The sequence below is a fragment of the Dioscorea cayenensis genome, chromosome 17, assembly GCF_009730915.1.
Source record: "Dioscorea cayenensis subsp. rotundata cultivar TDr96_F1 chromosome 17, TDr96_F1_v2_PseudoChromosome.rev07_lg8_w22 25.fasta, whole genome shotgun sequence".
Lineage (NCBI taxonomy): Eukaryota > Viridiplantae > Streptophyta > Magnoliopsida > Dioscoreales > Dioscoreaceae > Dioscorea > Dioscorea cayenensis.
Window position 1 is genome coordinate 16,249,138 of NC_052487.1, and position 23,141 is coordinate 16,272,278.

The 23,141-nt window shown below is 34.4% G+C and overlaps 1 protein-coding gene across 3 annotated transcripts; it reads right to left on the minus strand.

Moving 5' to 3' along the window:
• Window positions 1–5,539: 5,539 nt before the first annotated feature.
• On the minus strand, window positions 5,540–18,621 carry LOC120280588 (tRNAse Z TRZ4, mitochondrial-like). 3 transcript variants are annotated; one of them, XM_039287460.1, is made up of 13 exons: window positions 18,365–18,621; window positions 18,186–18,275; window positions 17,165–17,209; window positions 16,897–16,951; window positions 15,787–15,830; window positions 15,401–15,662; window positions 15,144–15,319; window positions 14,756–14,880; window positions 13,116–13,263; window positions 12,970–13,020; window positions 7,049–7,539; window positions 6,309–6,954; window positions 5,540–6,088 (listed from the first exon to the last, which is right to left on the minus strand). In XM_039287460.1, exons 1-13 carry the CDS (start codon window positions 18,491–18,493, stop codon window positions 5,780–5,782), a joined length of 2,571 nt encoding a protein of 856 aa, XP_039143394.1. In that variant the 5' UTR covers window positions 18,494–18,621; the 3' UTR covers window positions 5,540–5,779. The 3 variants fall into 3 exon arrangements, with proteins under 3 accessions (XP_039143394.1, XP_039143392.1, XP_039143393.1); XM_039287458.1 differs by having other exon boundaries at window positions 14,756–15,024; XM_039287459.1 differs by having other exon boundaries at window positions 14,756–15,024; window positions 18,186–18,268; window positions 18,365–18,455.
• Between the last annotated feature and the right edge of the window lie 4,520 nt (window positions 18,622–23,141).

Consider the following 23,141-nt stretch of genomic DNA (forward strand, 5'->3'; position numbering starts at 1 on the left):
CCTTCTTGTTTGTAATGTGGACAACATGTTCGCGCAACATGTTCTTCTGAATGTCGATGGCTTTGTACAATGGCCTGTCTTTGAGCTTTTGAATCACTCATGCGCTTACCCATTTTTTTGGACGCTTTCAGATGTGATGCCGATTCTATTCCACCACCGCAAGTGTAACGGGTTGATTGTCTTGATTTTGAAAGAATTTTTATTATATTCTTTCGATGCATAAAGGCGCCATTGACAACCATCAGCAGCGCATTCCACAGTCACCTGGTGTTTTTCGTTCTTTATGAATTTGAAGTCAAAATTCCGTTTGATTGCAAAATTTTGAAGTGCGTCCCTGAAATATTCAACATCTTCAAAACATTGTCTGATATTCAACAACAACACTTCAGAATGATCTGACGAGGAAGGAAGGCATCCCACACCGTCAGGGTCACCATGGAGGGGAGCGGGAGCGCTCGCAGAATCCGAATTCCTGCCAACACTTCAGTTTAAACCAAAAAGATCAATATTTTAAGCAAAAACAAAAAGTGTTTAAATGATAAATTAAAAATATAAACGTTAATTCAAATATTTTAATAGTGACAAAATTTATTAAATGGAGAAGACAATGATTAAATGGAAACGTAATATATTTAAGCATAGACTTGCACAGTTAAACAATAATGAACTTATACAACTAAATAAACATAAAAGAGAAGAATCTTACAACGAGAAAAACTCATTTTCAGTAGGATTCGACAATTGCACATCGTCTGTCTCGACAACAAGATCGATTACAGTGCATTTGAAGATGGAGTACACGTGACACATCCGCTGGAAGTCAACATCATTTTCTATTGGACAAACCATTTTATATCTATTGGGTGTGATAAACTTCACCCTAACACGGGAAACATCGAGACCCCATCGCTCACATATCTCAGCTAACACCGATTCCCAAGAAGTCAGCACCGTGAATATTAGTACTCGTCCCTCCCCGTTGTATCTTGCAATACCACAAAAACTCTCCATAACGAACCGGCAGAACTCAAATCAAACAAACCAAATAAGGAGGAGGAGGAGAAGAAGAAGAAGAAGAAGAAGAAGATGTAAGGAGTCTTCTAAACTTTGTTTCACAAAAAACAAGCAGAAAGGCAAACAAAAAAAATGCACAATTGTATGCATAAAGGTTAGATATGATGTGATTGGGCTGTATTTTCCCCTTCATTGCCAGAGCAAAAAAAGAATTTCATAACATGGACCCACTTGAAGTGACTGACAAGGGGTAATTCCTAGAGACAATCATTACTGGCTCCGGTTATACTTTCTTTTCTCTTTCCGCCTCTTCAGCTTTTCTTTTCGGCTGGGCATCCTTGTCTCGAAGTTTTTCTTCACTTTCCACCATTGTATCCAAGAAAAATTCTCACTCAAGTATTTGGCATTTTATCAATTTGAAATGTGAGGTATTGAGCCAAGGTGGACAGTGTTGAAGAAGTTGTGTTTATGGTTTTTTTTTTTTAAAAACGATTATGTTAGAAAAAGAGATTTTGTTGGTTAAGAATTGTGGTTCTGTTTTTATTAGATGATATTGAAGTCTACAGGGAGATTTATCGAATATGGTTTTGTTTTCATTTTCATTTTCGTCTAGGGTTTTGTACACGATCGAAAGAGATTTTTCGATTGTTATGCTATGTAATGTTTACAATGAAGTTTTTCCCTTTACGTTGATATGGTTACAATTTTAATAATGGGATTTTATTTAAACATTTGATGTTTATGTTTAAGAGTTGTTAAATATTTATCTTTCCGTTTAAAAATTTAGGTCACCGTTTAAACATATTACTTACCGTTTAAACATATCACTTAATGCCAGCCCAACCCACGCACAAATTCCTCGGTGCCGGAGGAATGCCGCCCTACCTCGCCCGGCCAAAAAAAGATTAATATGTAATTATGTAAAACAGAATTATCGTGTAACTAACATTGTATCTCATTTAAATATAATTGATTTTGTTTAAATATCATTTTCATTGTTTAATTTCTAAGTTTCTCTGTTTAAACAACATTGTCTCCCTGTTTAAATATCATTTTTTTATTTAAATATCATTGTCTTTGTTTAAATACTAAGCGTTTTTGTTTAACTTTTTGTTTATTTACAATGCCGTTTTTGTTTCTCAAAATGTTTAAGTAAAACATTAAGAGGGAATATCCCAGTTTAAATATCAAAAGTTGACACTCAAATAAGTTTGTTTCTTTTAAAATATTTGTTCATTTACAATGCCTAGTCGGACCCCGGACACTTATGACTTGATCCTCTTACGTTTATTAAGATCATCGACACAACGACCAACATGAAGATTTCGGCTTTCCTCAACAAGTATCTCTACCTTCGAATGTATGTCCGAGCATAGGTAGGTCTCCAATTTGTTCGTTTGCTCATGGCGGTTGCATAATATGCGCATCAACTTGAACCTATACAACGTAGAACATGAACACTTAATCAAGGTTAAACAAAGACACTGACATTTAAATTGAACAAATTATATTTAAATGGTAAGATTAGAATTTAAATGAAGAGCCAGATAGTTAAACACAGACAATGATGTTTGCACATTAAGGAAAAGCTTTTAAAGGATAAGAACAATTCTCAAGTGATAAATATCGACTCTATTTTAAAGGATGTCTCATGGTTACCCTCTTTGGAGAATCCTCCGCAATCAAGCAATCAGTGGAAACTTTCTTTTCCTGATCAAGTCAAAATTCCCGCTTAATTGCTTGCCCGTCATCCTCCGCTGGAGAATCCTCTGCATTTAGGCAATTACATACGCTGGCTTTCCGACTTGAACAGGAAAACATAGTTTAACTTGTTGCGGTTGATTGATTCTCTAGAAGAAGATGATCATGACACATCCTTCAAGCGAATATCTTGGACACATGAAAAAGAAACTCATCCGAGAAGAAGCAGAGGAAGAGGAAGAGGAGGGGGTGTCCAGGGGAAGAGGTCTTTTTTCTCATTTATGGTGTGAAGTCCATAAGCCGGTTGACACTTCAGATCCTAGAAAAAAAAGGAAAACGCACGAGGGACGGAGCTTGACTGATAACGAGGAATGGGTCTTCCGATATTTATGTTAAATTTTAGAAAATTTAATGGTGTCATTAATTCCTGTGCACGGGATACCATAAACTTGCCATCTGCGGCCTTGTACAAGGGCCGGTCCTTGATCTTCTGAATTCCAACTGCAGCACTTCAAATTGATCTAACGAGGAAGGAATGCATCCCACACCGTCAGGGTCGCCATGGGGTGGGACCGGAGTGCTCGCAGAATCCGAATTCCTGCCAACACTTCAGTTTAAACGAAAAAGATCAATATATTAAGTAGAGACATAAAGTGTTTTAATAATAAATTAAAAATTTAAACGTTAAGTCAATATTTAAACATTAAAACAAATATTTAAACATTGACAGAATAAATTAAATGGATAAGACGATGTTTAAATTAAAACATAATATATTTAATCATAGACTTGCACAGTTAAACAATAATTAACTTATACAACTAGATAAACATAAAAGAGAAGAAATTTAAAAGGAACTCTTTTTTAGTAGGATTCGACAATGGCACATCATCTGTCTCGACAACAAAATCGACTACAGCGCATTTGAAGATGAAGTATACGTGACATATCCGCTAGAAGTCAATCTCGTTTTCAATAGGATAAACTGTTTTATAATTATCGGATGTGATAAACTTCACCCTGACACAGGAAATATCGAGACCTCATCGCTCACATATCTCAGTTAACACCGATTCCCAAGAAGTCAGCGCCGTCAATATTAGCACTCGAATCGAAGAAATTCTCATCTTATCAGGAAACTGGCAGAACTTAAATCGAACAAACCAAATGACTAGAAGAAGAAAAGGTGATGAGCCTTCTAAACTTTGTTTGACAAAAAGCAAGCAGAAAGGCAAAAAAATGCAAAATTGTATGTGTAAAGGTCGAACATGATGTGATTGGGCAGTTTTTTCCCACCATTTTCAAGGTCAAAAATAGAATTTCATAACATTGACCCATTTGAAGTGAACGGGAGGGGGTAAAAGTAAACTTAAACAATAACGGAAGGGTTGTCCGTGGTTTGGCAAGGTTGGAGGGGCTGTTTAGGAATATTTGAAATTCACTATGGGTAAACAGTAATTTTCCCTATTATATATCCATAATAGTTTTATAGGTAGTTTAAAAATTATTAATCTTGGATCATTAAAGACCAATGACAACTAAATTTCCCTGTTACAATTCAAACCCTCTTTAAAATAGTTAAACAGAAGAGAAAAATGATCTGTCAAGGCATACCAATGTTTTTTCAGATCGGGCTGGCCGGTCGGACCGGTTTGTAGCCCGATTCAGTTTTATTATATTTGTTGACCAAGTTATGAACCGATTAAACCCAGCTAAACTGGTCGGTCGGACCAAAACCGGATAGAACCTGGTTTCTAATTTTTTTTATTATCTAGAAAAAAAAAAGACTTAAGGCATGAATCGGGTCCATTTGTTATTGGTTTCCTTATGCTCTTTGAGTCTTGATTTGTTGAAGGTGTTGTTTGGATTCTTGGAACTTTGGAGTTTGGAAGTCTGACAAAGTGAGAAGAAAGAAGAAACCTGATATTTTTACCGAATAGATTTCCCGAATAGGTTTCCCGATGACGTGGATGTCAAGTTGGAATCCATGTCAACATCCACGTCATTTTTTCTTTATCTTTTCTTCTTTTTAAAAAATTAATTTCTCTTTATTATCTAGATTTAAACATTTAATCGTAAAAAATAAATCTGTAAATGATAAATCGAAAAACCCCCTCCCTAAACCCTAAACTGAAAATCACAAACCCCGACCTAAACCATAAACTGAAAATCACAAATGTGACCTAAACCCTAAACTGAAAATCACAAATGTGATTTTCAGTTTAGGGTTTAGGGCATAGGATTTAGGGTTTAGGGCTTAGGGCTTATGATTTAGGGTTTAGGGTTTAAATTTTTATATTTTTAGGGTATAAATTTTGTAGTATTTGGGTTTAAAATTTTAGATATAGTTTTATAATTTTTTTAAAAATTTTAAAAATTTAATGATTTTTAAAGTTTAAATTTGAAGTTTATATAAAAAAAAAACATAATGACGTGAATGAGGATGTGGATAACAAGTTAGGCATCCACGTTATTTGGGAAACCTATTCGGTAAATCTATTTGCTAAAAATAGCATCGCTCATAGATTATATATGAGGTATAAATCATCTAAGAATTATTTTATTCTATACTTTTATTTTAATGGTAATGGTGATTAAATCTGAAAAATTAAATTAAGCATGCTTAATCCTAATTTTGTTTTGAATTTTTTGTTCATACCTAATATCATCCTCACATAATTAGGGTACGATATTTACACTATATAATAGATTAAGAAAAAAAGTTTATGGGTTGTATTTTTTGCTTCTGCTATATTAATCATTTGAATCTTCAACGAATTTTAATAAAATTATAATCATACTAAAATAGATATAAGTAAAAATATAATAAAATTTGTTATTATATATATATATATATATTATTTATTAATAATGTCATCCAGCCCGACTTGAATGGGTCATCCAATCAGACCGACTGATCCGTGACCCAAAAATGAGATCGGTTCACTATCTGGTCCGGTTTTAAAAACATTGAGGCAGACACTATCCAAATCATTTTGACAACAAAAATCAATAATTACAATTTTTTAAAAAAAAATACCACATGATGAAGAAAATGAGATTACTAAAGAACACCATCAAGAATTTCCTCTGATTCTTCTAGTCCCATTTGGTCCCTGAACATGACTTTAAGGTAAGGAAGGACCTTTGGCAGCATAGGCAAGTCCGCGAGATTGATGCTCATTAGGTCGAAGGCAATGCAAGTGTTGTGCGTGTGAGCCACGTCCAAGACCGGGATTTTTGGATACCTTTGACTAAAATGTGTGAGGATAATTCGGTATGCTCCGGCCATTGTACCAACTCCGATGGCTTCTGTCGTCGTACTATGGTTTCTCACAATTGCTTCATCTTGTAAGCTGTCCTCAAATGTTGCCTGTAAAAAAGATATTGATCGGTAAGTCTCTTTCAAAAGAGTTGGGATACACAATGCTTGAAAGTCTAATTTTGAGATCGGAATTAAGTTTTAATATAACATACACAGAAAAGCAAGTAGACCGAACAAAATAAATAGATATCCAAATACATTAGCAAAAGTAATGCATGACAACATAAACAGCACAATCAGAACTAAGTAGCCAAATGGGGATTCTAACCTCATGTATAAGAACTGTTGCATCACAAGATGCATCAATCAACGCTTGGCAAGGCCTGGTATCACCAGAATAAACAAGTTTCCAACCTGGTATAAATTTTCCGACACCATCTTTTCTCCCACAAGCTTTTAAAACAAGACCAAATGCCTGCGGACAATGCACAACAGGGACACTGTACAACACTTCCAAACCTGCTTCAGATAGTACTGCCTTCAGTTTCATTAAGACAGGCAGAACCGTGCTGGTATCAACCACATCGCTTCCAGGTATGTCCAGAGCATTTTGAATTATGTTGCACTGATCAAAGTGTTGGTTTGCAGAGATATCATCCTTCTTGTTTGTGTGCTCAGAATAGAAGCTTTCACCTAAACTTTGACCATGCAGAAAAGAGTTGATTGTTTCTTCTGAAGTATGCCTACAATCCAAGAACTGCATATCCAGATATTCAAGTCGAGAATAAGCATTCAGAAACTTTTGCAGCTGCCTTGGCCCAATTACAAGCAAGGGCTCATGAGGTACACCTTTCAGCAATTGAAATCTGAGAGCAAGTATTCTAACCAGACCAGCATGGTGGTCTGCATGAATGTGGGATATCCATATAAACTTCAAATTCTTCACAGCATCATCAGCACCACTTACACCAAACCTGCATTTCAGGACAAGTCTATTGTCAAACTTCATATAAAACAGAAAAATATCAACATATAATACTGTGTTCAAACATGTTATCAGCATACTACCTTCTTTTGAGCTGCCCCAAAGTTCCTTCACCACAATCTAGAAGTAAATTCCCTCTTGAGAAAAGATTGACAAAAACTGAACTGACATTGCGGTATTTGGAAGGCTGTGATGAACCTGTTCCCAGAAAAATGATCTCCATATCATCCCTTGATATGTTCCTCAAGCAAGTAGGAATATCAGAATGATTTTTTATATTGTTCTGCCTTGGATCAGGACAGGAAAGGTCACTCATACATGCCGCTGCCACTTGTCCACTGGCATTTGATCTAAGAACAGATGACTTTTTATTTATCAATAGTTCTTCAATCAAATCTACAGAATCATCTAGACAAATCAAATGATTTCCCTCCCAAAACTGACTGATTTCTGTGGAAGCATCTACTATCTCCGGAATTTCTGAAATAAGCTCATTTACAACCTCCATAGTATTAAGCGGGCTAGGGATAGCAGATCTGTCCAACCCCATCTGAGAATAGGGGCGCAAATGAAACTGAAATGCAGACATGAAAATGAGGGCAAGTATTAAATACAGTATGTCTGTTGAAAAATAGCCTGCTAAATAACAGTTGTATACAACTATGTATATTAGCTATAAGAAATCTTTTATATAGCTGTGATTATAGCTGTGATTAGGCTATATTAGGATATTCTATTTTTAGTTGATTGCACCCATGATTGTAGAGATGACCTCTTAATTGTAGAGATTACTTACCTTGTAATTGTTTGGCTATTTAAGCTCTTGTAAAGCAGAAAAACAGGTAGAAAATAAGAAAATCTTCTTCATATTTTTTATGGTATCAGAGCAGGAATTGTTTTAATTCCTGGAAATCCTAAATCTGCATTATTCCTAGCCATCTTCCATCATGTCTGATATTGTTTCTGAAGCCACAAATCTCCCTATGAACCAGCCCAACACTCAGACGAGAACTCCCGAAACACATGATTCTCACCCAGTCCAAATCACCACAATACAACTGAATGGAGAGAATTTTCTTCGCTGGTCTCAGTCTGTACGGCTGTACATTCGTGGAAGAGGAAAAATTGGCTACCTGACGGGAGAAAAAAAGGAGCCAGCTCTCGAAGATCCAGCCTATTCCACATGGGATGCTGAAAATTCTATGGTGATGACATGGTTGGTGAATTACATGGAGGAAGACATTTGTGCAAACTACATGTGCTATTCTACAGCAAAGGAACTCTGGGATAATGTCACCCAAATGTATTCTGATTTGGGTAACCAATCTCAGATTTATGAACTCTCTCTGAAGCTTGGTAATATTCATCAAGGTAACAACTCTGTTACCAAATATTTCAATTCCTTGAAAAGAATTTGGCAAGATTTAGATCTATTTAATGATCAAGAATGGCAGTGCCCTGGTGATGCCAATTTGTATAAAACAATTGTTGATGGAAATAGGGTTTTTAAATTTCTTACTGGCCTTAATGTGGAATTTGATGAAGTAAGAGGCAGAATCATTGGGAGAAACTCTCTTCCCTTCATCAAGGAGGTTTTCTCTGAGGTCAGTCGTGAAGAAACCCGACGAAGTGTAATGCTCGGGAAAAACACCATCTCAGCAAGCCCAATTGAAAATTCTGCATTCAATATTGCCGAGGCCTATATCAACAAGAGGAATGGTCCAAACCTGCAAAGGAATGAAGGGAAACCCCATGTGTGGTGTGACCATTGCAACAAACCACGCCACACTAGGGAAACTTGCTAGCATCTTCATGGCAAACATGCAGAATGGAAGCCAAGGAACAAACGCCAACAGTCCTCTGCAAATGCCGTAACTGAACAAGCCAACTCGTTTAGCAAGGAGCAGATTGATTAACTCCTGAAACTGCTAAATTCTAATCAGACTAGTGGTACTCCTAATTGTTCTATGGTTCATTCAGGTAGCAAATCAAACCCTTGGATTGTTGATTCTGGAGCTTCTGATCATATGACAAATTTATCTCATTTATTTCATTCATACAACCCTTGTTTTGTCCATGAAAGGTTCGTATTGCTGATGGTAGTTTCTCTCTTATTGCTGGGAAAGGAAACATTAATCTATCCAAGAGAATAAGTCTTAAATCTGTACTCCATGTTCCAAAACTCAAATGTAACCTTTTGTCTGTCAACAAACTTTCAAAAGATTCTAACTGTCGTGTTATTTTTTGTAATTCTTCTTGTGTTTTTCAGGACCAGAGCTCGGGGATGATGATTGGGAAAGCTAAAGAGATAGGCGGGCTTTACTATTTTGATGAGACCACTCCTAGGAATAAAAAGACTCAAGCTTATAGTAGTATGAGTTCGAACTCTACTTTAGACTGAATAATGGAATGGCATTTTAGACTTGGTCATCCTAGCTTTTCTTATTTGAGACATTCATTTCCTGATATATGTAAAGGTGTTGATTGTTCTTTACTTCAATGTGAAACTTGTTTTTTTATCAAAAATCCATAGAACAAAGTTTTCACCTAAACCTTATTATCCTTCAAAACCGTTTTTTATGATACATAGTGATGTTTGGGGTCCTTCAAAAATAAAAAACATTATCCGGAAAAATAGGTTTTGTAACTTTTATTGATGATCATACTAGAATATGTTGGGTTTACCTTATAAGCAGGAAATCTGAAGTTGAAAAACTTTTTAAGGATTTTTATAACATGATTGAAACTCAATTTCAAACAAAAATTTGCATCCTTAGATCAGACAATGGAACCGAGTATTTTAATGAATGTTTAGGGGAGTTTCTAAAGAACAAGGGCATAATTCATCAATCTACATGTCGTGATACTCCACAAAAAAATGGGATTGCCGAAAGGAAGAATAGACATTTTCTAGAAGTTGCTAGGGATATCATGTTTTCGATGAATGTTCCCAAATATTTGTGGGGGGATGCTGTTTTAACATCTTCATATTTGATAAACCGAATGCCTACTCGAGTTTTAAAATTCATGACTCCGCTAAACAAATTAAAAGAAACATTTCCAATTCTTCGAATGTCATCAGACATTCCTTTAAAGGTCTTTGGGTGCACATGCTTTGTTCATATTCCAACCAAGTTTCGATCAAAACTAGATCCTAAGTCTGAAAAATGTATTTTTATCGGATATGTTCCAAATAAAAAAGGGTACAAATGTTTTAATCCTATTTCAAAGAAAACCTACATTAGTATGGATGTAATCTTCTTGGAAAAGATACCGTTTTTCAATAAAAATCAACTTCATGAGGAGTATGTTTTAAATAAAGATGATTTTTGGCAAGTATCTCAACCATTACCTAAAATGATTTTAACACCAAATGTCTTTGATGAACAAGAACAAGAAATAATGGGTCAAAATAATAAAAATAATGAGAATCCTCGGTCATCGGATACCAAAAGTTATTTTTTTCCTAGTGAAGGGGAGAAATATTACGAAAAAAATTGTAATCGAGCCTCCGGTTTATTCTAGGAGAAGGTTTCATACAAGGAAGATTGCCCAAATTGATCCTTTGGTTTCTTCCCAAAATCAAGAACCGGGTAATGGTCTTCAAGAAACATAGGTAATTCCAAACCTTGATCCCATCTTTACATCTATAGAATCTCAAAATCAGGATATAGTAGATCTAGATCTTCCTATAGCCAATAGGAAAGGAGTCCGCTCTTGTACAACAAAACACCCTATTGCAAAATATTTGTCTTATCAAAAAATTACACAAACACAGAAGTTTTTTTGTCAAAAATCTCTAACTTGTCTGAACCTAGAACAATACAGGAAGCACTCAATAGTCCGACCTGGAGGTTAGCAGTCAAGGAGGAGATGGATGCTCTTTTGAAAAATGAGACTTGGGAAGTTGTTGACTTGCCAAAGGACAAAACCACTGTCGGGTGTAAGTGGGTTTTTACTATAAAATGCAAGGCTAATGGAAGTGTTGAAAGATACAAAGCACGACTCGTGGCAAAGGGGTTTACTCAGACCTACGGGATTGACTATCAGGAGACCTTTGCCCCGGTAGCCAAGATAAATTCGATTCGTGTTCTTCTATCCATAGCAGCAAATTGTAATTGGCCTTTGCATCAAATTGGAAGAAGTCTTTATGGATCTCCCACCAGGTTTTGAGAAGAGGTTTGGCGAGAACAAGGTTTGCAAATTGAAGAAATCTTTGTATGGGCTAAAGCAATCCCCTCGGGCTTGGTTTGAAAGGTTCGGGAAGGCCATAAAAGGATATGAATATTCTCAGAGTCAAGCCAATCATACTATGTTCTATAAACATTCAAAGGCAGGTAAATTGGCTATACTCATTGTCTACGTTGATGATATTATTCTTACAGGTTATGATGTTAAAGAAATCGAGACGTTGAAAGCAAGAATTGCCACTGAATTTGAAACTAAAGACTTGGGGCCAATGAAATACTTCCTTGGCATTGAGTTTGCTAGATCACAAGAAGAGATTTTTATCAATCAACGAAATTATGTGCTTGACCTACTCAGTGAAACTGGGATGCTTGGATGCAAAGCAGCTGAAACTCCAATTGAACCTAATAAAAAACTACAAGTGATACAGTTGCTGGTGTTGACAAAGACCAATATCAAAGACTCGTTGGAAGATTAATCTATCTCTCACACACTCGCCCTGATATCGCCTTTGCCGTCAGTGTGGTAAGCCAATTTATGCATTCTCCAAACTCAGACTACTTAGATGCTGTCTACCGAATTCTTAGGTATCTAAAAGGGACACCTGGAAGAGGATTGATTTTTAAAAATAATGGGCACTTACAGATCAAGGCATTTACAGATGCAGATTGGGCTGGGAGTGTTACAGACAAACGATCTACTTCAGGATACTGCACCTTTGTAGGAGGAAACTTGATGACTTAGAGAAGTAAAAAAACAAAGTGTTGTGGCTAGAAGTAGTGCAGAAGCTGAGTTTAGATCAGTGGCTCATGGAAACTGTGAAGTTTTGTGGATTAGGAGAGTTCTTGAAGAATTAAAAATCTCTACTCCACCACCGATTAAAGTATACTGCGATAATAAATCAGCAATTGCCATTTCACACAATCCAGTTCTTCATGATCGAACAAAACATGTGGAGATAGACAAGCATTTCATTAAAGAAAAAATCGATGGAGGAGTTATTTGCATGGTGTATATTCCTTCCACAGACCAAGTAGCAGATATCTTAACTAAAGGTCTTCAGAAGAAACAGTTTGATAGTCTAATTTTCAAGCTGGCCTTAAAAGATATTTTCATGCCAACTTGAGGGGGAGTGTTGAAAAATAGCTTGCTAAATAAAAGTTGTATACAACTATGTATATTAGCTATAAGAAATCTTTTATATAGCTGTGATTATAGCTATGATTAGGCTATATTAGGATATTCTATTTTTAGTTGATTGCACCCATGATTGTAGAGATTACCTCTTAATTGTAGAGATTACTTACCTTGTAATTGTTTGGCTATTTAAGCTCTTGTAAAGCAGAAAAACAGGTAGAAAATAAGAAAATCTTCTTCATGTTTTTTTAATGTCTATTTGTTATGAAGTTAATATTGGAGAGCAAGGCAACATATAGAATTAGCCATACAATCAAAAGTAAACAAAAGTTGGTCACATATATTGGTTGACTAAAGTGTAAAATGTCAAGTCAATGATGATGTAACTGATGTTAATTAATCAATTATTTATAGAAATACTCTTCTGTTATACCAACCAAATTTTTTCAGACACCCAACAGATTCATCATCTAGTAACCAAACATAGCCAAAATGCAAGCGGTTAAAAGTGAATTTGGCATTGTCAAACATTCTGTAGACCACAACTAGTTGCTATTGATATAAGAGGGATGCAAGTTAAGCAAGACAAAACACAAATAATAATATACTTTTGGGAGTCTATAAATGAAAAGGCATGAACCAGATATACCACTTCTACTGCTTGAAGTTAATTTTATACCTTGAGAAGGTTTTCAGCAGGAATGCTTTCACAGTGAATTGAAGAAGAGTCCTGGAAAAGAACAGATAAATCATAAATGGTCATAATCTCAACATGACCAAATGAAGCAACCATGTGGATTCAATCCATTTTAATTACATACAAACCTCACATGAACCATCAGAAGTCAAACATAGACCGTTTGTTTGATTAACAGATCTTAATCCTAGAGCAGGGAAAAGCTGAGGGCACAAATATTTGAGTCTTGATGTAATTCTTGCACTAGATTTTAGAATAGGGACTTCCATGTTTTTCCTGTTTTTGTTTAAGAAAAGGGTTAGTGATTAAGAAATATCTACCAATAGAAGCACAACAAACATGTAGTCCAGGAAACTCTAAAAGTTTAATGAGGCAATGGCAACAACCTGCACTAACTGGAGCTTCAAATAAAGCAGGCTCAACAAAATTTTCATTATAATCACATCCAAAATGTTATGGGGAAAAACAACAGGTCATAGAATGATAGGTGAGCCAACAATAACAGATAATATAACTACACGCATGCATGCTGTGGAGTAACATATGCATTTTACAAAAGAGAAAAATACATACTCAAAATATGATCATATAAAATCAAGGTTATCTGCTATTCTAAAACAGAATTGTTAGGACCACCATGGATTCTAATGAGTTTATCAAACTTGCTCAACTCGACCTTTTCACAAATTATTCGAGTAATCAGTACTTGAATCATATATGATGCATCATCACACATCCATAAGTCATAAAATTTAAATCACAAAGGAAGCGCTTCAAAGAGCTTTAGTATATTGGATCAATAACTTCTATGGGCGAGAGCTGAAGAGCTCATAAAACTGAACGGTTGCCACCTTGCAATTGACAAATCTCACCTTCACAACTAAACCAAAGTACTTTACCTTAACAAACATAAAAGAAAAAAATGAAAGTTCTAACAATTTATATCGACAGCTTTTTTGAAAGGGAATGGAATAATGCAAAACAATAATTCTGGATATGTAGGACATTCCACATATCCTGCTCATTAATTTCTATGTGGATTTTTTAAATGTGTCTGGATTGAGGAAAGGAACAGAGGAGAATGGAAGAAAAGAAATTGAAATAGAATAACAGACGAAAAAGAAAAGAAAATATTGAGAATACATTTTACATCATTTGTCTAACTTATTTTCTTCATCAAACAAAAAAGAAAAGGGAAAATAGTTTTCAAGCTTCTATCTTTTCTTTGCTTCAATTTTTCCCCAAATCTAAACACATTAAACTGCCATGACAGCATAACCAACAAAAACAAACATTTATTGGCTTCTACTTCATTATAAACCATTCTAACCTAAAAGCACAAACTTCCTTGAGAAAATGCTTATTTTGACTTACAAAATCTAAAGACACAGCGTATATGTAATATAAAACAAATCCAAAGTCATTTGGTATAATATTGGTTTTTACCATACAAATATCAATGTTATAAAGACAAAACCTCATGTTTTTGCTTGTGTTACATAATGATCCATCATATTTCTAAGTAGATTTCTACAAGTAAGACTGTAAGAGCCATTGGAGAACAAGAGAAACTAAGAGCCCTAACGCCTATCATAACTTTATTATCTAGTCCCGTTTTTCAGAACTTGTATATATGTTCCAGAGAGGCTATTCTCATGTAAAACTATAAAGGTCGTGAGAACTTTAAAAACAAATTTGCAACATATTATTGAAAGAGGCGAATAGAGCAGAAACAGCAAAGGCACAACTTAAATGAACCAAATATTACATTTCATGTCCTGCCATGATGTGCTGGGTGCTGCCAAACTTTTTCATCCATTTCTGGTACTCCGCTCTCTTTGTTACAGAAGCAGGACCCATGTGAACTATACAACTCACGGATTTAATATTCTCCTGAGCAATATCACCAGAATCAACATAGTAGCAGTTAAGAGATTGTTTAGACAACAAATCCGGAATATGAAATGTAGTAGGACAGTCAATAATTAGGACAATTGGCCCAGGGGATGAAGAACCAAGAACATCACCAGGATGAACCTGCAAAAGAGTTAACAAATAAACAGAATTAAAGAAGAAAATTGCACTATGTTTTGAATAAGAAATGGCTACCACACTAAAGACAAGTTAAATCATATAGGAGCTCCCAAATTACTTACCATGATGTCAAGATGGTCAGATAACACAGAATTCCCCAGTTGCAGTTCCCGGTACTTTGGTCCAGGTCTTAGTCCAAGGGCCGCAGCTTTAGCTGGGTCAAACTTCCCCTTGATTTCAGGTAATTCACAAGCATAAATAACAGCAATATCACCAGGCTTTACAGAAGATTCTTTTGCTGCATGTATATTTTGTGAACAGTGCATCAAAGGATATTGTAATTGAGTTGTTTTATGTCCACTAATCAAGGGATTCATACCAGATGCATTAGAGTGACATATGGCATCTGCCAACTCCATATTATTGATGGGCCTCAAGGAAATTGAGGATATCCGGACCACTTCATCATCAATGAGAACTATAGGGTCTATTGACTCATTCACTTGTGGACCAAAAAGCATAGAATTTTCACCATCTATTGATTCACCAAAGCAGTGTGTGTGAACCATAGCCGCATTAGGAATGAATGATTTCATTGCATCAAGCAAATAGTTGAGATCCGATGGGCCCCATATATTAACCTAAAAATGGATAAGAGCTAAGAATGTGCTAATAAGGAAGGCGGCAACCATTTGCAATATGTTCCATGCAGCATTCTTCAAACCAATATTTAACAGAAATTTGTAGAAACAAATAAATACTCACAGACATTCCATCCTGCCCCATACCTGCTAAAGTAAGCAGCAGACCTGCAGAGTAGCAGCGAATAATGAGCATTATTAGTCAAGAATTTTCAAGGTATCATGCAAAAAACAACACGCCTTCCTTGTTGAGCGCCTTAGTCATATTTACAGAATCTTAGGGCCTGATTATTTGCCTTATTTTCTTTTTCCATTTTAACTAAAAACCAAACAAATTGATTAAAGAGGCATTCATCATATTCAGAAAACATTTCTTAAAAACATCAAATTGAGAAAATTCTTCAAATTTGATCTCTACTACCATTTTCCATTTTCCAAACGTCAGTCACACTTTTTAATTCACCAGCCATTATTTTTCTAGACAACCTTTTTTCTTTTTTACTTCCTCACCCTACTTATTTTCTATCCATTCCCTTTCTAAATTCTCATTACTCTCCAACCCAATTTTCTCTCCCCAGTGCACTTACCCATGTCCTCTTCAGCTGCCCATTGTATTTCCTCTCTGACACATAGCTCACCGGCAAACCTTGAATGTCCCTCTCAAACTCTCACCTCCTACATCCTCTCTAACACAAAAGCTGTCGTCACTTCCTTGCTGCCTCACATCTCTCATGTTCTCTATCCCATTTATCTCTACATAACTCACATTCATCTCTAACCCAGTTTCTTTGTACCACAGTTTCTTCTATTGCAACCCTACTTCCACTATATCTCAAACCCATTCTCTCTCTTTCACTTTACACACCTACCCTTAGCCTGCCCCATAGCTCACTAATTCTTTTTATACCCTGATCTTAGTTTTTCACTATGTACTGCCAATTTTCCCTCTGCAACCATAACTGTCAATTCCTACCCACCTCCCATTATTTTATGGCTGACAACCCACTTAAACGAACTATTTTCTCTATATTCACCCACTTCCTCTATCTACCTCTTGAAGCTTCTTTAAAACTTTTCTAATATAAAACTGAAACTGGAAATTACACTCTAATGATGAACAAAATGAAAACAAGTTTCACTTTATTGAAAAATGGCCCTTAATTTCCAGATTTTGAAACATTACATTAGGATACATAATGAAAATACTGAGACAAAACCCAAACAAGTGGCAAACCTGGAAGTCCACCAGCAGTTTCCGAGGAAACCCGAGTAAGAAATATGTGATCAATCTGAAGTTAAACAACAAGCAGGTAAAGATAAGTGTTAAGTAAATGTCTGCATTTTAAAACAAGAAGTATAGTGATAATTTGGAAATAATAAATAATCAACTTCCATATCAGTTGAAAGGCATCATTCTCACGTCTATAATGCACAAGAAAATATTTATCTATAAGGAGACGGAACAAATTGTTCTAATAAATTAAAAATACATGTTCACATACCTTAGATAACTTAATCTTGTGCTCAGTGCAAAAGCGTTGCAATCCCTGAAGCAAGAAAAACTCATTTAGAGAGTATATTAAGTTGATATTCTGCAGAGAAATTGCCATAAATGGAATTTATTTACATAATACGCATGCATTTTATGACAAGTAAAAAAGCAATTGTAAATATAAAACCTGGACGTGATGCTAGAATACAATGGATAATGAGTCATCCCACAGGTGCAATAATGTGGGTTCATTTGAGTAAAAACCATTTGGGTAGTTACTAGTACAAGAAATCCAATAATCTCATTTCTTACTACTAAGATATAAGCCAAGAACAACCCACAATTTATGGTCTTCTATGGTTCTACCATGTTAACTGACAGTGTAAATCTGTAATTGTTAAAACCAAACTTGATGCTCCAGGGGAGATTAAAATAATATAAATAAGTGAATCCCAGGAAACAAGGTAGAGACAAAAGTAGGTTGTTCAAGAGAAGGGATAAAAATTCTAACATAATAGAGTTTTCCCATTAATACCATGATAAGGTCAATCTTACCATACATGAGTTGCTCTGAGCCATGCAACAGAGAATATAGCACAATGTGAATTAAGATAAATATATTCAAGCATATCAATAATTGACGAATCAAAATAACTTGTGCATAGCAAGATGGCCAATCTAATAATACTTCCAAAAATAAGCCCTTATGAGAAGTTTTTGCCCAAAAAAAGTGATAATTATAATTGAATTTCATTAACTATATCTTGTCACAAGTTATGATTACCACCAAAATTAATGCATGACATAATATGACCAGTGTAAAGCTCAAAACAAAGTCAAAAGACTACCATACAAAATCCATGAGAAAGAAAGACATTGCTAATTAAGTAACCAATAGAAAAGGGCTAGAACGCTGCAGAAATTAATTATTTCAAATATATTTTCCCATCCTATTGCAATTTATTTCAACTAAAAAAAATCATCAATTGAGGGGGAAAAAGTATATGCAGCACAAAATATTTAGGCATTACCTCACCAGCATTAAATATAAACCTCTGATTGTCAAAGAACAGCAAAACCGAAGGCGAAGTATCTTGTGTATCCATCCCAGTACCTAAAATCTTCAAAAAGAAAACAAATTTACAGAGAAAATCAAATCCAAACTCCAGAATTTAGAACCAAATCCATAATCCAACCTCACAGTCCTCACCTGAACGTAACAAGTAGTGTTCACGGGATTCAATTTCCTCGACTTCAGTTTAAGGTCCTTCGGCTCACCGACCTTGTCGCTGCCTTTAACCCGTCTCTTATTGAAGCTCAAACCCTGCTTCTCCGCCATCTCCGCCACTCTATACCACCTTCAAAAGACCTCCTTGCCTGAGCGGAGATCTGGCCAGCGACGCCGCAGCGCGCTCTTGGAGTCTCGGTTTGGGGAGCTAACAAAGAAGCGGTTTGTTGTTTTGAATAGGGTTTTGGTTTGTCTGAGAAAGCTTAATAAAAAAGTGCTTTTTTAAGTTTGGTAGAAGGATTTTTAAAAAAAGTGTTTATAAAAGAAAGTTAAGTGTTTTTCTATATTTTATGTTTGGATATGTTAATATAAAAGCACTTTTATATATGTAAAGTTGTTTGGATATGCATTCTTGAAAGAACTTTTTTCAATGTAAAATTACTAAAATGGTCCTTCATTAGTTTATTATAATAACACTAATTCTAATACTAATATACTAACATACTAATATTAATACAAATATAATAATAATAATATTAATATGAATACAAATACTAATTAATATATTAATTATAATATATGAATACTAATATGAATACTAATATACTAATACAAATACAAATATACTAACATACTAATATTAATACTAATATACTAATAATAATATTAATATACTAATAATTATAATAATACTAATATACTAATATATTAATAATACTAATATGAATACAAATACTAATATACTAATAATAATACTATTACTAATACAAATATACTAATATACTAGTACTAATACTAATATACTAACATACTAATACTAATATATTAATGTACTAATTCTAACACTAATACTTATGTAATTATAATCATAATTATTATTATTGAAAAAACAAAAAATATAAAAACATAGTCATTTCTTTATTTGATAAGGGTAACCTAGTAATTTAATAACTCCAAAATAGCTTCTAAGAAGTGTTTTTTTCTAAAAGCATCACAAGACTAGTTTCAAAAAAGTTGTTTTTTTCGCTTTTTATCGACCTGCAGAAAAAGTTTAATACAAACACGATTTTATGAGCCCAGAAGTGCTTAACTTATAAAAAAGCACTTCTGGGCTTTTTAAAAGCCAATCCAAACACCCCGTTAGAGAAGAATGTAATAGAAGTGACATGAGAGAGATTGGAGAAGGAATGAGAATAAAGAATATATTTGATTATTAAGATGTAAAGAATGTAATTTATTGGAAATTTATGTTTTTTATGCAAAACAAATACTATTATATATATTTAATTTTGTAATACTGCAATTTCATTCTAAATTTTTTTATTTAAGTAATAATATCATTAATTGTTATTAACTAATGATATTAATTACAAATTAAATTAAAAATAATTCTAAAAAAAAATCACATCAACGGCTAATTTGTAACCAATTATGTACTATATCAATTTCAAATCAACAATTTAGGCTCAAGCATGCTGATAAATATGGCAGCATCGCATCAATTATTTTAAAAAAAAATTTACTCACATTTCTAATGACTGTAACAATACATTGGTAATCAGAATATATTATTTTCAACTCACAGACTTGATTTTTGTGATAAGTTCATAAAAGTTAATATTCAAGCTCAATCATTGTTCCATATAACCAAAAATGCAGGAAAACAAAATGTAATTCTGCAGTTGCAACATGCAACATAATTGGTGGAGATGCCACAATAATGCCTTCATGAATGAAAATGATAATAAACAATAACACTGATGACAAGGGTTCCAATCAACTAAATCATCAAACACTCACCAACTTTCAAGCAGTCAAAACTGTAAACTATTTTCCAATCCACAAAGTATGATTTGAAGTTGAATTCTATATTAACTACACTAACCAATTAGTCTACAAACTAAGAATATCAAACATCTGAAAAGGGGGAAAATAAAAAACATTAAATCACATACATTCTCATGATCCAAATGGCTCAGAAGCTTAATCTCTTTGAGAGGATGCATGATTGATTATATGATGAAAAGGAAAGAAGATGAAGAATATGGGTTTTGTATTAAAATTACTAATTTGAAGTTGAGAAATGAGAAAAGATTCATAAACAACAATGACAATTCTGGATGCGACTATGACAATAAGCTTTTGAACACCTTCAAGAGGCTTCAGAATTTCCTTAATAAAAGTGACTTCCGAAGTGCAGCAAAGCCCGAACATCAAAGTAACTCTTCTCATATTTTGTTGTTTCTTTGCTTCTCTTCTCATCCTCCATCTCTTTTAATTTCTGATCTCTGCATACAAACCCAAACCCAACAAAAAAAAATACATAAATAACAGTTATAATTCCTTATAAAACGGAAATATAAACAAATAAGAAAATATCTGATCTCTGTATACAAACCCAAACCCAACAAATAAATAAATAAATAACAGTTATAATTCTTTCTAAAATGGAAACGTAAAACAAATAAGAAAATCTCTTCAAGCTATATCTCTGGCTTTTCCGATCTCCTTGACAATGTGATGTAGCATGTTTTCATAGTGCTTCGCAGCAAGGGTTTGGGGAAAACAAAGAGTTGCCTTGGGATCCGTGAACGATCGGCTGGTGTTGAGGATCCGGCAGCTTCTCATAGATTTCCCTCAGCTTCTCCCCATCGTCATCTTCCGACTGGTGGCTCCACATTGAGAACTAGGGTTAGAGGAGCAACAACAAAAAACAATTCAAACAGTCGGTATGCTTACCCATGGGCAAAGTATGTTAATGTGTACCAGCATACTTTTTAAAAAAAAAGTCAAAAAGGTCAACATATGTTATGTTAACGTGTACCAGTGGCAATTCATATACATGCATATCAATTTCATATGTTATGTTAATGTGTACCAGTGCCAATTCATATTATATTTCATTTATCTTTCCAATTCATATTATATTTCATTTATCTTTCCAATTCATATTATATTTCAGTTATCCTTCCAACCATAACATTAAGGACCCGTTTAGATTGCAGAATAGAAATGAGAATAAGGGGAAATAGGAAAAGGCGAGGAATGTGAATGAGAATAAGGGGGGGCGTTTGGATCATGGATTGAGGGCTGGGAATGAGAATCTCATTTTCAAGCCCTTGTTTGGTAACCAGGAAAGGCATGGGTTGGCTCCATACATGGGAAAAATATTGCTCCCAGGAGAGACATCCTATTACACCCGAAAACGGGGGGAGAAGTATTCCTTAGTCATAAAATTACTAATATACCCTAGCATATATAAAGCTTCTCTTTCTCAGTTTCTCTCTTTTCTTTCCCATTCTCCAGTAGGTGAACCCCTGTCCAATCTAGTGCCTCATCGTCAGTCACTGGTTTTGCTCTCTCGCACCCTTTGCGCCTCAACGAGGTACTTCTCCTTCCTTCGTTTCAAGCTTCTTTAATTTCATTTTATCATGGTCAATGAATTTTGTGATTGATAATGGTTGGGCTTTTTATTGTGGTACTTGTGAGTGGTTGGCGCAGCAGATCACGGAGGCTTGGGGCATTGCCAATTGGCTGGATCTCGTCGATCCTATTGTCGTACAATCTCATTTCCAAGAACAAGGTATAGATCTCGTATTCTGTTAAATTTTGATTATTTATCTATGCGTCTATGAGGATCTTGTGATTGTATATTATAATTAAAAATTCTTTTTTTTTTGTTTTTGTAATCTGTTTGTTTATTAAAGATAAGGTTAATGCGGTTTGCTTTGATGGCTGGATCTAGTATAGAAAGTTACCATAGTATTTGAAATTGAATGGGTCTTTGACATCTTGATTCTTTGGTTGCGGAATTGATGAAAATGCTGTTTTTTATTCTTATAACATTTTACTTGAATTTTAGATATTGGGAATTTAATAAAGTGATGAGTATGACACTAGGTTTTTATCTATTAACTTTAACAGGTGTACAAGATTCTCATACTAGCATAGGAATTAACTTTTCTTAGGAATTTATTAGATTTTGTTTAGGAATTAACTTTTCTTTTATGGCTAGGATTACTAGCATAGTACCAGTGGATACTTTAGTATATAATGTGGCTATTAAAAATAGTTATCCATACTTTCTGGCATAATAGTATCATATATACTATCATATATTATTATAATATTTTAACAATGAAATAACCCACAAACTGGACATTAAATTGTGTTTGCATTCTTCCTCATGACCTTCGGATCCTTGGCCTGCTTTTCGCGTTCCTCTAATATTCTCGGTTTGTCTCAATTCTTTTGATTTTTTTTCTTTTTGGTTTTGATTGCTTGTAAACTTGATGTTCTTGTTACTGGTGTGTGTTTTCTATGTATTTCCGCATTTAATATCTTGATCTGGTTTATTTATTTCGGGCATGTTTGATCGTAAACAGAGAAAAAAAGGGAAAAAAATTCAAAATTTCCCTAAACTCTGGATTTTTGTTGGCATTTTTCAACATTTTGTTACACAATTTGGTTCGTTTAGTTGGGGATTGTGTTTGAATCGAGTGGAAATAGATGAAAAGGAGAAAATGTTTTCAGTGCTTTCCTTTTCAATTTGTGTATTCGTATGAGCTTCATAATATATTAATATCTTGCAATTTTGAAAGCAAGATTTCTATACTTTGTAGGATGATGTATTATACATCTTTGTTAATTGGTTTAGCACATTGGAAATTCCTTTTTCTGAATTAATGATTCTTAGCGCCAAGCAATTAACAAAGATGTGGCTCCCATCATCTGGTATGAGAAATCAGAGGCAGATGTG

Bases quoted from the DNA above. Each gene is read 5' to 3' on its own strand.
- LOC120280588 (XM_039287458.1), bottom strand. From the start codon at position 18,493: ATGGCGGAGAAGCAGGGTTTGAGCTTCAATAAGAGACGGGTTAAAGGC. The intron at 13,264-14,755 runs GTAATATTTGGT...AAACAAAAACAG, and splicing joins ATCATGGCAGGACATGAAAT to GAAAAACATGGAAGTCCCTA. The intron at 13,021-13,115 runs GTTTGTATGTAA...GTTCTTTTCCAG, and splicing joins CTTCTGATGGTTCATGTGAG to GACTCTTCTTCAATTCACTG.